Source organism: Geotrypetes seraphini, chromosome 14 (genome assembly GCF_902459505.1).
Source record: "Geotrypetes seraphini chromosome 14, aGeoSer1.1, whole genome shotgun sequence".
Taxonomy (NCBI): domain Eukaryota; kingdom Metazoa; phylum Chordata; class Amphibia; order Gymnophiona; family Dermophiidae; genus Geotrypetes; species Geotrypetes seraphini.
In genome coordinates this window covers 60,166,299-60,180,264 of record NC_047097.1, presented here as the reverse complement: position 1 = coordinate 60,180,264, position 13,966 = coordinate 60,166,299, and the positions used below count along the sequence as shown (strand labels likewise).

At 44.7% G+C, this 13,966-nt stretch overlaps 2 protein-coding genes across 3 annotated transcripts in view; one reads left to right on the top strand and one right to left on the bottom strand.

The window, feature by feature from the left end:
• The window catches only part of LOC117348662 (proto-oncogene Mas-like), an 80,851-nt gene that overhangs the window by 13,331 nt on the left and 53,554 nt on the right, over window positions 1–13,966 (top strand). The window lies entirely within an intron of this gene.
• Window positions 1–13,966, bottom strand: part of RHOD (ras homolog family member D) — a 34,031-nt gene that overhangs the window by 5,445 nt on the left and 14,620 nt on the right. The window contains exons 3-4 of the mRNA XM_033921024.1: window positions 13,242–13,351; window positions 6,163–6,297 (exon numbers count right to left, since the gene is read on the bottom strand). Of these exons, the coding sequence (XP_033776915.1) occupies window positions 6,163–6,297; window positions 13,242–13,351 (245 nt within the window). The remainder of the gene's footprint in view (window positions 1–6,162; window positions 6,298–13,241; window positions 13,352–13,966) is intronic.

Below are 13,966 nucleotides of genomic sequence, written 5' to 3'. Positions count from 1 at the left end.
GTGTAAGTCCCACTAAAAAAATATGTGTAATGCATAGGAATAAATCAAAATAAAGGAAATAATGAGAGACCTTTTTATTGGACTATCCTAATACATGTTTTGATTAGCCTTTGAAGTAACCCTTCTTCTTCAGATCAGAAATAATCAAATGTTAACAAATATCAGAATACATAAGTGAAACAGAAAAGCATTCCAACAGCAGTTTCACAGGAAGAGGGAAGGGGTGGGTAAAGTGAGAAACAGGGAGAGGTGGATGGGTGATAAGAGGATGACAAACCACAAAATTATACTGCTTTGTCACTCTCTTATCACCCATCTATCTCTCCCTGTCTGATATTTGTCAACACTTGCTTATTTTTGATGTGAAGATGAAGGGTTATCTTGGAAAGCCAAGCAAAAAATGTATTAAATTAGTTCAATAAAAACGGTATAATTGTATTTCCTTTGTTTTGGTTTTATACATTACCCGCTTTTGTCCTGTTAAACAGATTCCTGTATTTTTTTTTTTTTCTATGGCTTTTGTGAACTTTCATTATACTTGAATGTAATTTTGTTTTTTTTGTTCATTATTACAAAATACAATAAAAAAAGATTGGAACTTAAAAAAAAAAAAAGTAGACTAACACAGCTACCACACCAAGGTATTATCTAACCATTCACCTGCTTTCATTGATAGACTTTTGGTTCCGTAGATCCTTCCAGACCACTTCGGTCGACCCAGTAATCCCTTCTTGCAATTCCCTCCATTTGGCAAATATTTTATGACACGACCCGAAAAACCATTTTTACAGTGGTAGCCCCAACATTATGGAACTCACTGCCACTTATACTGAGACACGAATCTAATTCCTCTAAATTCAAATCAAAGCTTAAAACCTTTCTCTTTAAAGAGGCGTACGAGACCTAGACCCAGAGCGTGACATACAATTCGCAGCATGCCCTATTTGTTCTTCCCCCCACCACCACTTTTTTAATTTTTTAAACGATGTAATCCTACCTTTTTTCACTTTTGTATCCAGTGTTTTGTGATTGTGTATGTAATACCCCTTTTTTAACCATTGTATGATGTAAACCATCTAGGAATGTAAAGCGGTATATCAAGCATTAATACTTTTACTTAAAGATATGTGTGAAACCAGTTAAGGACTGTACCAGAGATGCCAAGTCTGTAAGATGTTGGAATAACATGGAATGATTAACGAGACTGAACACTGCACATTCTCCCCCTGGAAACCGAATTGTGGAGTCCCACAAGGCTCTCCACTATCCCTTATCCTTTTCAACATCTATATGTCCTCCCTAAAACTCCTCCACCTATCTCCCCTTGAAACAATTTACACTTATGCAGACGACATCCTCGTCCTCCTCGAGACCGATTCGAACCTCACCGACCTGTTTCAGAACATATCCTCTTGTATAATGAACCTACAATCCTGGGCCCACACTGCAAATGAAATTGAATGAGTCCAAAACAAGACTTCTTTGGCTCGGTCCAAAACTAGATCACTTACCCACCTCCATCCCACTACCCTCTGGCTCCTCTCTGCAACTTGAGTTCTCGAGCAAGGTCTTGGGCATCATCATTGATTCCAAATTGTCCTTCAATGACCACCTCCAATCCTTGGTAAAAAAATGCTTTTTCAGCCTTCACATGCTGAGGAAAGTTAGATCCTGCTTCCATCAAAAACATTTTACCTTCCTTGTCCTATCCATCATCCTCTCCAGATTGGACTATTGCAACTCTATCTACTTAAGCCTAACTAAGAAAAACCTCCACAGACTCCAACGGATTCAGAATGCCGCGGCCAAGCTCATTTTCGCTAAAAGTAAATTTGACCATGTCTCCCCGCTCCTGGCCAAGCTCCACTGGCTTCCGATAATCGCCAGGGTCCACTATAAATGCACCTGTTTAACTTTCAAAATCCTATATGGTATCTTCCCTCCCTTTATCCCTCTTTCTTGGAATTCCTCAAACCCTAATATCACCAGATCCTCCCACAAATTAAAACTATCCTTCCCCTCGCTAAAAGACATTTCCCACACAGGAAAGCTAGGGACCTCCCTCCACTTCAAAATCACTGAGCTCTGGAACAACATTACCTCCCCTCTTCGGAACTTGAGCTCTCTCCAAGTTTTCCGCAAACATCTGAAAACCTGGCTTTTCTCAAAAAATGTAAGTCTCCCTCCAACTTAGGAATCAAGGAAACTCTTATATCTTGGCATCCCAAGTCCTCTAAATTTTCTTCACACTTCTACCTATAACCCTCTGTTGTAGTTCCTTCCTATTTCTCCTACTGTAAACCGCGTTGAGCTCTACGAACGTGGAGATGATGCGGTATACAAACCTAAGGATTAGATTAGATTAGATTAGATTAGTTAAATCCATAGAGAGAAGAATGATTTTGTCGTGGTCTAAGTAGCGAAGTGGTCATAAGACCTAGCAAAGCTGTTTTGCTGCTATGCACCTTCTTGAAACCTCTCTGCTGTAGAGTTAGACGTTCCATAGTTTTCGAGACATAAGGCATCGGGATATTTGTCCCTTGGGGTGGTTTATGGGGGGGGGGGCTTTTATCTGTCCAAATAATGGAGTTCCTTTCTTTGGTTTTTTTTTGTTTGTTGATCTTTGCAAAACGCAAGTCTGACCACATCTCCCCACTCCTAGCCAAACTTCACTGGCTCCCAGTGATTTCCAGAATCCATTTCAAATGCTCCTGCCTGGCTTTTAAGATCATTCACGGCATCCTTCCTCCCTTAGTCCCACTATTTTATAACTCCTCGAGTCCTGACTCTACTAGACCCGCCCAAAGATATAAATTATCCTTCCCCTCTCTACACGGTATTCGCTATGCAGGCAAACTGGGAAAATCCCTTCTCTTCAGAATCACAGGTCTTTGGAACGACCTTACTACCCCGCTGCGGAACTTGGCCTCTCTCCAATTATTCCGCAAGCAACTGAAAACCTGGCTTTTCACTAAAATGTAATTCTATCACCCTTTACTCTTCTCTTCTATATATAAGTTCATGTAAACCTTTTTTTTCCTTCTCTTCCTATATTTTAAGTTCTTGTAAACCATGCCGAGCTTCACATCCGTGGAGATGATGCGGTATATAAACTTAAGGTTTAGTTTAGTTTTTATATTGTAAACCACTGAATTTTGCTAAATATAGCGGAATGTAAATTAATAAACTTGGTATCTGTGAAGTGCACCTTAAATACCGCAGTGTGTCACAAACCTTTTGAAGCTAAACTCAGGGCCACGGCCGGAGGGCATCCGGATGTGTGCGGACGTCGACGTGATGACATCATGTGCTTGCGTGATGTCATCACACTGATGTTGGTGCATGCGAGGAGGCCCTCCAGCCCTGGCCCTGAGCTTGCTATCCCTGGGAGGAGAGATGCGAAGAGGAGGAGAGGTGTTGGCGCTGGCGTCTTCCTGCAAGAGGCACGTCCTATAGGTAGTCAGCCTGTGCCGGCGCCTCTCCTCGCCAGCGTCTCATGGCACACCCTGAATCTCGTCGCATCACACAGTTTACGATACACTGAACTACAGTTTCATGATTTCTGAATAAAATGAATACTTTTAAGTTTCAGTAACCACAATACAAAATGATATAAGTCTGTAGTGAGCTGTCGTTTGTAATACCAGGGGCAGTATTTTCAGTTGGCAGTGCAGTTAAAACCCGCTGTCAGTGCTGAATCTGGAAATTCAATGGTGCGCCAAATCTGGCAGTCGTCACTGATTTTCAAGTTTCATTGTTGTCTGCTGGGGAGTTAACCGGTTAAGCCAATATTCAGTGGAAATAACTGGTTATTTCCTGCTGAATATTTGGGGATAGCCGGCCATGTGTGATTGAACTGGGCAGCGCCCATCATTGACCGGTTAAATCATGATGAATATCGGGGGATCTGCTTTCTGTACCCTGGGGTACCCTTCCCTGTGAGCTGTGTTAGGAAAGTGACCAGGGAGAAGGAGGACTCAAGTTAGGGCAGGAAAATGAGAGGATGATGAGGAAAGTAAGGGAGGACATGGTAAATTACTGGGTTTTGTAAACAGTTCTTTGAATTTAGCCCATAATTAATAGCAAACCAACTAGACAGGTTCAAGTTATCTAAAAAGAGAGTAAATATTGCCACCTGGTGATGATACTTAAAAATGGCATGCAGCTGACTGATTTTTTCAATGAAATTTTCCGGCTGACATTCAGCTTGCTATAGTCAGTGTTTTTTTTAATCTGCCTCTAAGCTGGATTCCTGGATTTTCAATGCCGGGCCTTGTCTACGCACTGGAATTGAATATCTAATTATATGTTGGCCGCTAAACCTTAAGAAGTTAAGTGCAATATTCATTCATTTATTTTTTTAACAAGCTTACATCCTGCCTGAAACCTACGTGGCTTACAAAAATATATACACAGAATACAAATACAATCAATAACTTAAAATAACAAACAATCATAAAATATTAAAAATTACTCCTCCGATCGCCCTCATCTGCATGTTGCAGTTTGGTGAATTTGTCGGACAGGTTAGTAAATCTAGCCCTCAAAAAGCTTCTCTAAAAAGTTTGGGTGTTGCTCATGCTCAGCCTTGTTACTGGAAGGAGGCTATCGATTCCTGTCTTTAAACAAAGGTTTGTTTGATATTCTCTTTCTGTTAGTCCCAGTCTGGGAGGGTTCCTGCTGATTAGACTATACCTCACCTTTGTTAGGTTTAAGTGTTCTTCTGGTAATTACCATAAGCAAAGATTACTTCTTTGTCAAAGCAGAAAAAGTATTATTATTTTGCATTGGTCAGCAATGTGACTGAATCAAGCAAAAGGTTGTGGGGGAAATGACATTACCGGACATGATATGGACAAGAGGAACCTTCATTCCCTTAGTGGAGATGGAGATATTTACAAAAGTTTTTCCTAACTTGTTCTGGGGATCCTGCAGCCAACTGGGTTTCAGGTCCACTTGCATAAACTGGAGCCAGCGGCGGACCTCCCTGGGTGCCATCTTGGGGAGGTGCCAGCACCTCTCTGCCCCCATGCCACACTCGTGCCCTCCCTTCCTTGCACCCCCATACTTCTTTAAGATCTTTGAAAGCGCGAGCAACTACTCTAGCCTGTTGCTTGTGCCAGCCTGGCTCCCTCTGAAATCACTTCCGGGTTGCGGGGCCAGCAAATGACATCAGAGGGAAAGCCAGTGCAAACAGCAGGCCAGAGAAGCTGCTCGCGCTGGCAAAGATTTTATGAGATACGGGGGTGGGAAGGGAAGGCATGAGTGTGGTGACGAGGGTAGCGAGGAGGGCGGGGTGTTGGCAAGGAAAGAGTGGAAGGAGCAGGGTCGTGGAGAGGAGGGTGCCACTGCCCCGGGCATCTCCTACCCTTGCTATGCCACTGCTTGGAGTCACCATATATGTAAATTTATCTCAAGCATAGTCATTTTGGGGGTCAGCAAAGCAGATTTAGGAAGCCCTGACCCATGGGATGAGGGCGGAAAATGTGTTTCTTAAAGCAAGATTACCCTCTGCTAGCAGAGTTTTAATCTCTGTGAAATATACCTTTAACTACATTTTAGTGGTTTCAGTGATTATAGCACAAAATGATTTTAGGTTTGTGGTGAGCTGTTGTTTGTAACACTGTTTAACGTACCCTGGGGCATCATCCTCTCTCAGCTATTTTCTGAATTTCTGATTCGAAGAAGGCATAGGCAGTGGAACACTTTTTTTGTTTGGGGGGGGGTGAGGGGCCCAAAAGTTCTTCCCTAGCCCCGGCAGGATCCTGTGTCATGGTGACTCCCCCTACCTACCTTCCCCTGGTCATTGTAATTTTAAATCGTCAGGCAGCTTCTACACAGTGTCAACGAGCGGGCCTGCCCTGGAAGTCTTCATTCGACTGCGATACTGCATGGCGGCTACACGCAGATTTAAAATTACAGTGAGAGGTGGGTAGGGGAGTAGAGCCATAACTGACTCTTCTGATCGCCAATTTTTGGGGAGGCCGTGGTCCCTGTGGCCTCTCCCCCCCCCCCCCCCCCAGTTCCGATGTCTATAGAAGAAGGTTTACCTTTGAAAGTTCATCAAAATGTATTAAGTCAGTCCAATAAAAATTTCTATTTATTATCTTTAAGAGTGGACTAACACACCTACTCTACTTTCTGTTATGTAGTGGCTCTTACCTTCTGGTAGGTTATGGGCTCCAGTCTGTCCTCTCGGAGCTTCCTCAGTCTGATTTTGTCTTTTCTCAGGTCCGTCTTGCAGCCGACCAAAAGAACTGGAACACCCTTACAAAAGTGATTAACCTCTGGATACCACTGTATAGAAAAGACCACGAAAAAAAAAAAAATTGTTAAAAACTCTCAAGGAATCCAGAACTCTCCCAGCTGGAGATAGAATATTGAATTGTGAGGAAGCTCACAGCTGCTGCAGTCCCAGCCTCTCCCAGGAGGAGGCACTATAGGGAATGATGCAGGCAGTCTGGAAATAAGGGGGCTCACAGTACCTGCAACCCCAGCCTCTCCCGGGAGGAGCTGAGTTGAATTTCTTCATAACCAACATAGGCAGTTGCTTAGGGAATCACATTTCAAAGACACCATCTGTAGGGTTACAATATAGCTCCAGAAAAAGGAGGACCGATTGAGATATCCAGGTTTTACTTCCCTCCCTAAGGAAGTCCCTGATTGGCTCAGGCGCCTCATGCCCCTCCCAAGGGAGGAGCCCGAAGCACCTGAGCCAATCAGGGCCTTAGGCCCCTCCCCATGCATCACATGATGTACCAGGGAGGGGCCTAAGGCCCACATTGCAGAGGGAACAGGCCGGAAGAGCAGGAGGCTTTGACGGGGCACCCCTCCTGCATTCATCTTAAAGGTACTGGGGTAGGGGGTGGCTAACCCGATCTGACGGAGGGGAGTCCCGACGGCAGGAGGGAGTGGGCATTCCTCCTGCCATATTTAAGGAGGGGAGCAACCCTCCTGCTGGTTTTTCGGGGAAGCGGGTGGGCTGGTGGGAGTTGTGACAGGACTGAGTGGGCATCCCTCCTGCCGGTTTTTCGGGGAAGTGGGTGGGCTGGTGGGAGTCGTGACAGGACAGAGTGGGAATCCCTCCTGCCATTTGTGGGTCATCGCGTGTTGGGAGAGTGCGTGTTTGTCAGGGGGTGCGTGGTTGTTGGGGTGGGCCAGTGTGAGCGGTGGGGGATTGTTTTCATTTTTTTAATGGGGCAGATATTTTGCGTATGTAATACACTCAAAATATCTGTGCCATGGAAAAAGAAATGAAAAAAAAAACCCCTAGGCAGACCTGTCAAAAACCAGGCAGACCTGTCAAAAAAAACGGCAGACCTGTCGGTAACACAGTTACCAACAAGTCCACAGCAGTCGGGTTGTAGGATCATCAAACCCAATGCTAAAGAGCCAAGCAAATGTTAGTGAATCAATCACTTAGCTATTTTGCATGGGGTTTTACAAATTTGCATGGCCGGATCGGAAAATGGGCGATCGAGGGGAAAAACACGCGGTGGGTCATTTTGTGAATCAGGTCAGCTAGCAGCGATCATGTAACGAAGATAGCTGACTTTAGTGAATCGGGGCCTGAATCCCTCCATTGACCCAGGTACATTAGATAGATTGTGAACCCACTGGTACAGACAGGAAAAAATGCTAGTGTACCTGAATAAAAAAAATTATGTAAACTATTCTGAGCTCCCCTATGAGTATTGAAAATTGAATAAATAAAATAGAGCCTTACAGTGGTCCTGCTGCTTGCATGACTTTCTTTAGCAATAGCAAGCCATAGAGGAAGAGGGAGTGGGGCTACCTCAGGGCTTTTGATTACATTTTGGCTTAGTCTTAACACTGATGTTTCTTGTTTCTTGTTTCCTGCTAAAGGTGTGGTGTTATATGGATCCCTGCAGGTAGCTTCATTTAAGGCTAGGGTGACTGAGGATGAATAAGGGGAGGACCTAGAAAAAAGCTACACAGGGCTATCCAGAAGCTCCAGAGCATGCCTCAGACGGAGAGGGTACCTCACACACAGAGAAGGTGCCCAAGGTTGCCAAAATTCTGAATCTGGCCATAAGCACAGAGCTCACAAGATGGAGTAATTTTTTAAGCAGGAGTATTATAATATAAGAGGTGCCATACTGGGACAGACTACAGGTCCATCAAGCCCAGTATCCTGGTTCCAACCTGGCAAGATACCAGTGTAGCGTCCCCTCCTATCCTTATTCACGAAGTCTGGCCGGAAGGCCCTTCCTAGGAGGGGCCTTAAGTCCCTGGGCCAATCAGAGCCTTAGGCCCCTCTCCAGCACATCCCAGAATGCACCGGGAAGGGGAAGGCCCGCCATTTTGTAAGAGGCGGGCCTGCCAGTCGGAGTGGGTAGGCATCCTTCCGGCCGGACTTCGTGAATAAGGGAGGGAGGGGCAGGAGGTCATCAAGGGCATAGGATGGAGTTGTCGGGGGGGGGGGGGGTTGAGGGATGGCAGGAGGGAGTGGGCATCTCTCCTGCTGTGGGGTGTGGGTGGGTGGGTAGTAGTGTCATGGATTGTGCAACACAGTGGGAGAGAATGGGCACCTCTCCTGCTGATCTTTGATTTTTTTTTTTTTTTAAATTTGTGCGTGGGAGGATCTGAACTGTCAAACCTTGCTTTCCTGTCAGGGCCTGAGCCAATCAACGCTCATCAGAAAGTAAGACTACTAGCTGTCGGCAAATTTTATCCTCAAATGTGGCACAACGAGGTTAGGGAATCGCTCGGCAATGATAGAGAATCGCTTGGAGTGCTCGTTCTAATATTAATGACCTCGTTGTACTACCTTTGCATGGCGGTATCGAAAACTGCTAGGAAACTTGGAAAAAGACCAGGGTAAGCCATTTTGATAATCTGCCACTAAAATGCATGCACGCTAAACCGGCTGGAACCAGTGTAGCGAGCACATTAAAGGCACATTTTAGTTTTGAAAATCTTCCCCTGTGAGATTTGAAGTTGCCCACAGCCAAGGTGACAGCAAAAAAAACCCCAAAAAGTAGTAGGTTGCCAGAGTTCGCTCCTGTGTCTGAGCCAGGGCCTTATTTGTAGACAAAAAGGAAGTGGAACGGTGGAGCTAGGGACGGGGGGGGGGCAATAGGAGATGAGGTTCAGACTGTTCTCTCGACTAACGCCTCTCTCATGCTGCCCAGAATATAGCACCCCTGCTGCTGTGGCTCTGGAGTCTGAAAATCATTCGCGAAACCGCCTTCCAGGCCATTATCCCAGAAATTAAACTCGGCATGGTCTTCCCAAAGTTTCCTGTCCTAGGTGGGAGTTTCCCCACTGCTGAGTAGGAGATGGTCTTCTAAAAGGCAGTGGCGGAGTGGCCCAGTGGGCCGAGGCCAGCAAGCTGAGAATCGGGAGAGACAGGCTGAAATTCCACGGCTGCTCCTTGTGATCTTGGGCAAGTTTGCCTCAGGTACAACCTTAAATTTTGTAAACTCTCTGGGGACTGGAAAATACCTGTTGTACCTGAATGTTACTCATCGTGAGCTACAACTGAAATGGAAGAGTTTCACTCAGTGTGAGAGATTTGGGAGGCCTTTGAGCGGGAGGTGCGGTACAGCAGTGATTCCCAACCCTGTCCTGGAGGAACACCAGGCCAATCGGGTTTTCAGGCTAGCCCTAATGAATATGCATGAGAGAGATTTGCATATGATGGAAGTGATAGGCATGCAAATTTGCTTCATGCATATTCATTAGGGCTAGCCTGAAAACCCGATTGGCCTGGTGTTCCTCCAGGACAGGGTTGGGAACCACTGCTGTACAGAATGGCATAGCAGGACTAGCTGTGAATATAATTTATTTATTTATTCATTTTTATATACAGTTCTCCCAGGGGAACTCAGAACGGTTTTACATAAATTTATTCAGGTACTCAAGCATTTTTCCCTGTCTGTCCTGGCGGGCTCACAATCTATCTAAATCAGGGATCTCAAAGTCCCTCCTTGAGGGCCGCAATCCAGTCGGGTTTTCAGGATTTCCCCAATGAATATGCATTGAAAGCAGTGCATGCACATAGATCTCATGCATATTCATTGGGGAAATCTTGAAAACCTGACTGGATTGCGGCCCTCAAGGAGGGACTTTGAGACCCCTGATCTAAATGTACCTGGGACAGTGTGGGACTTGAAGCCACAACCTCAGGGTCCTGAGGCTGTAGCTTTAACCACTGCACCACTCTAGAAATCATAAAGTAGTAGAAGTGAGCCAAATACAAGACAATCAAGCCATTGTGACATCACTGAGGAGGTTGGCTCTTAGGCATTGGTGGAATGAGGCATTATGATGTCACAATACCAGCTCTGCTTATTAGAGCCTGAAACTTTTCACACTATTCAATTTTCTGTATTGTTCTTCCAGGGGAGCTCAGAACAGTTTATATGAATTTCTTAAGATAGTCAAGCATTTTTCCCTGTCTGTCCCAGTGGGCTCACAATCTATCTAATGTACCTGGAGCAATGGGGGTGGGGGGTGGGGGGGTGGGATTAAGTAACTTGCCCAGGGTCACAAGGAGAAGAGTGGGTTTGAACCCACAACCTCAATCACTCTCTATAATATACTTAGGCCTGGTGATGTCTGTCTGTTAGGACCAGTGGCGATGGTTACTGCACATAAAGTACAGAGAACAAGAATTATCAGGAGATGTACAAATCGAGGATGAACAAAGTACACGATATGGGCATTATATGCGAGTATATAAGTAGGATTTGAAATGAGTATAGTACACAATATTAGTATTAGGTGTGTATATATGAAGGTAGAATGTACTATGGAATAAATACGGAGATGAATGTATATATAAGATGAATATTATATTCACTAGGGAAAGATAATGTGAATATAGCAGTGCTTAACATATATAAGGAAAGATATACCCTGGTGCATATATCATACACTAAAACAGGGGTAGGGAACTCCGGTCTTTGAGAGCCGTATTCCAGTCAGGTTTTCAGGATTTCCCCAATGAATATGCATTGAAAGCTGTGCATGCAAATAGATCTCATGCATATTCATTGGGGAAATCCTGAAAACCTGAATGGAATACGGCTCTCAAGGACCGGAGTTCCCTACCCCTGCACTAAACCATCAGTGAGTACCATCTATCGCAGGGATCTCAAAGTCCCTCCTTGAGGGCCGCAATCCAGTCGGGTTTTCAGGATTTCCCCAATGAATATGCATGAGATCTATGTACATGCACTGTTTTCAATGCATATTCATTGGGGAAATCCTGAAAACCCGACTGGACTGCGGCCCTCGAGGAGGGACTTTGAGACCCCTGATCTATCATGTTTTCATGTATTGTAACACCATTACAGAAGCTTATGTAACATTCCTACGCAGGCTGCAATCAGGTCAGGAGACCAGAGCATCAGGGAGAGGGAATTCCCCAGCCACATGGCATTAGCCACACAAATAGAACCAACAAAGTACAAAAGAAGGAACTTCCCTCAATATGTGACAAACGAACAAGAGAAAAGGCAAGCAAGATGTTCAAATCAACCAACACTTACGGTTATTAAAAAGTCACAATATCTTTCAAAAGTCCCGACTAGGATCCCAGTTTCGGCACCTAGAGATGCCTTCCTTAGGGGACTGATAGCACGCTGTCTACGCACAAATATGTGTGTCCGGGTCTGTCATGTGGCTCAAATCGAAGCGCTTGCAGGTGATGGACTTTTAGGCGCGTGCATTTTTTCTGCCACATAAGTTCATGTCATCCTTTTTCTTCTTCTCTACCCACTATTTTAAGTTCTTGTAAACCGTGTCGAGCTCCATTCTCATGGAGATGATGCGGTATATAAACTTAAGGTTTAGATTAGATTAGATTAGATTTGAGCTACATGACAGTCCTGGACACACTCCCCTCTCTGGGCAAAATCGCCTTATACTGAGGGTGCTCAGCCCTCACTGCACCCATAGAGAGGGTTACCAGATTTTGCATCTGGTAAAGGAGGACTTGTGGCCCTGCTCCGTTCCGCCCATGGGCCGGCCCCTTTCCGCCTCCCAACCCCAGCCCCACACAAACCTCGTCTCTTCAGGCTGGGTCTGGAATGCATCTGCGCATGCGCGCATGTGTGTGACATCACCGCGCCACACCCGTACATGCGCAGATGCATGCCAGACTCGGCGCCGATCTTACCAGCTTTTCAAAACCCGGACAAAGCGCTGAACTAGAGAATGACACGGTGACAAAATTCATCAGCGTTCCCGTCCCCGCGGATAACCGCGGGAAATAATCCCATGTCATTTTCTAGTGTCTGTTTCAACCTCGGTCCTTCTACACCAGCATTCTTCAAAGCAAAGCTTGCGGGTCAGTGGTTGTGGCCATTCATACTCTGATTCTTATGGGAGCCAAGGATAATGAAGCCATTGTGACATCACTGATGTGATTGGCTCTTAGGCACTGGTGGAATGAGGCATTATGACATCACAATATCTGCTCTGGATACCAGAGACTGTCATTCTGTAGTGTCTGTTTCAACCTTGGTCCTTCTACACCAGCATTCTTCAAAGCAAAGCTTGCGGGTCAGTGGTTGTGGCCATTCATACTCTGATTCTTCCCTCTCTCCTTAAAGAATGACATGAAGATGGTTTCCCGCGGTTATCCGCGGGGACGGGAACGGTGATGAATTTTGTCACCATGTCATTCTCTACACTGAACCAGAACGTGCGCAGGTAAGGCTAGTCTCAGTTAGGGCACCGGTCTTTGACCTAAGGGCCACCGTGGGAGCTGACTGCTGGGCAATTCTTATGGGTTTTGAAAAGCCATCCGGATGACTTTGGAAAGCACAACCACACAATCACTGCTTCACAGCTATAAGGTGGAGGAAGGGAATGAGGAGCACGTAGGGTGCTCAGGCCCATCACTGAATTTTTTTTAACAAGAATTAACTAGTATACAGCGATACCTTGGAATCCGAACTTAATCCGTTCCAGAACCCCGTTCGAGGTCCAAAGCATTTGAATTCCAAGACAATTTTTCCCATTGAAAAGAATAGAAACTGGATTAATCCGTTCCTGGGTCCCACAAACTCAGATTTTAACAGTAAATACACTGGATTTTAAGGTAAAATATTAACAAATATTCCAAAGCAGAGTTCGGATTCTGGGGCAAAATTTGCTTGAATTTTTAGTTCGGATTCCAAGTTGTTCGAGTACAGGGGCATTCGGATTCCAAGGTATCACTGTATTTGTATTTATTTTTTTTTTAAAAAAAGAGAAAAAATATGAACCTTTGTGAGAACATTGTCATAGCTGCCAGGGTTGGTGACATCATAGCAGATTAATATCACATTGGCTCCTGTGTATGAAAGGGGTCGGAGTCTGTCATAATCTTCCTGCCCTGTAGGAAAGAATGAATCATGTTAGTTCCTTGTTGAATGGGTGGCACCAGCTAAGTGATACAACGCTTAATGTATTCACATCTCTCCCTGGTGCTGACTTTGCCCTCAGTGCTGCGCCAGTGTTTGTGAAAGAGTTTTTCAAAGCTCGGCCAGGCTCCAGATAACCACAGTTCATGGCACTGGCGGAAAAGGTCACAGAAACAGTGGGAACACCTCTACTGAAATCTGTGGCAGCGTCTCCTCTAAATGAGATACTAGTTATTTCAAGTTTATTTAAAATATTTGATTTGATCGCAAAATCCAAATCCAATGCGATTTACATTTAGTTAAAAATTGGGTTAAAAAAAAAAACCAAGACAATTAGTAATAATTATAATAAAATAATACATTTGAAAAAGGGTGGAGAAAAAAAATGTGGCTTAAGTACAATTAAAAAACAAATAAAAAGGGGAAACAAGAGGTTGGGGAACGTTACCCACTTAATTTTCACTTGGCAGTGTTCCTAGTCCAATGTAAAATTATAAAACTTAAATGAATCAGTTAAAAGCCAACTTTTTAGGAGACTTTTAAACTTGCTGAGTAGTTTTTCTTCTCTTATGTTGATCGGGAGCAAA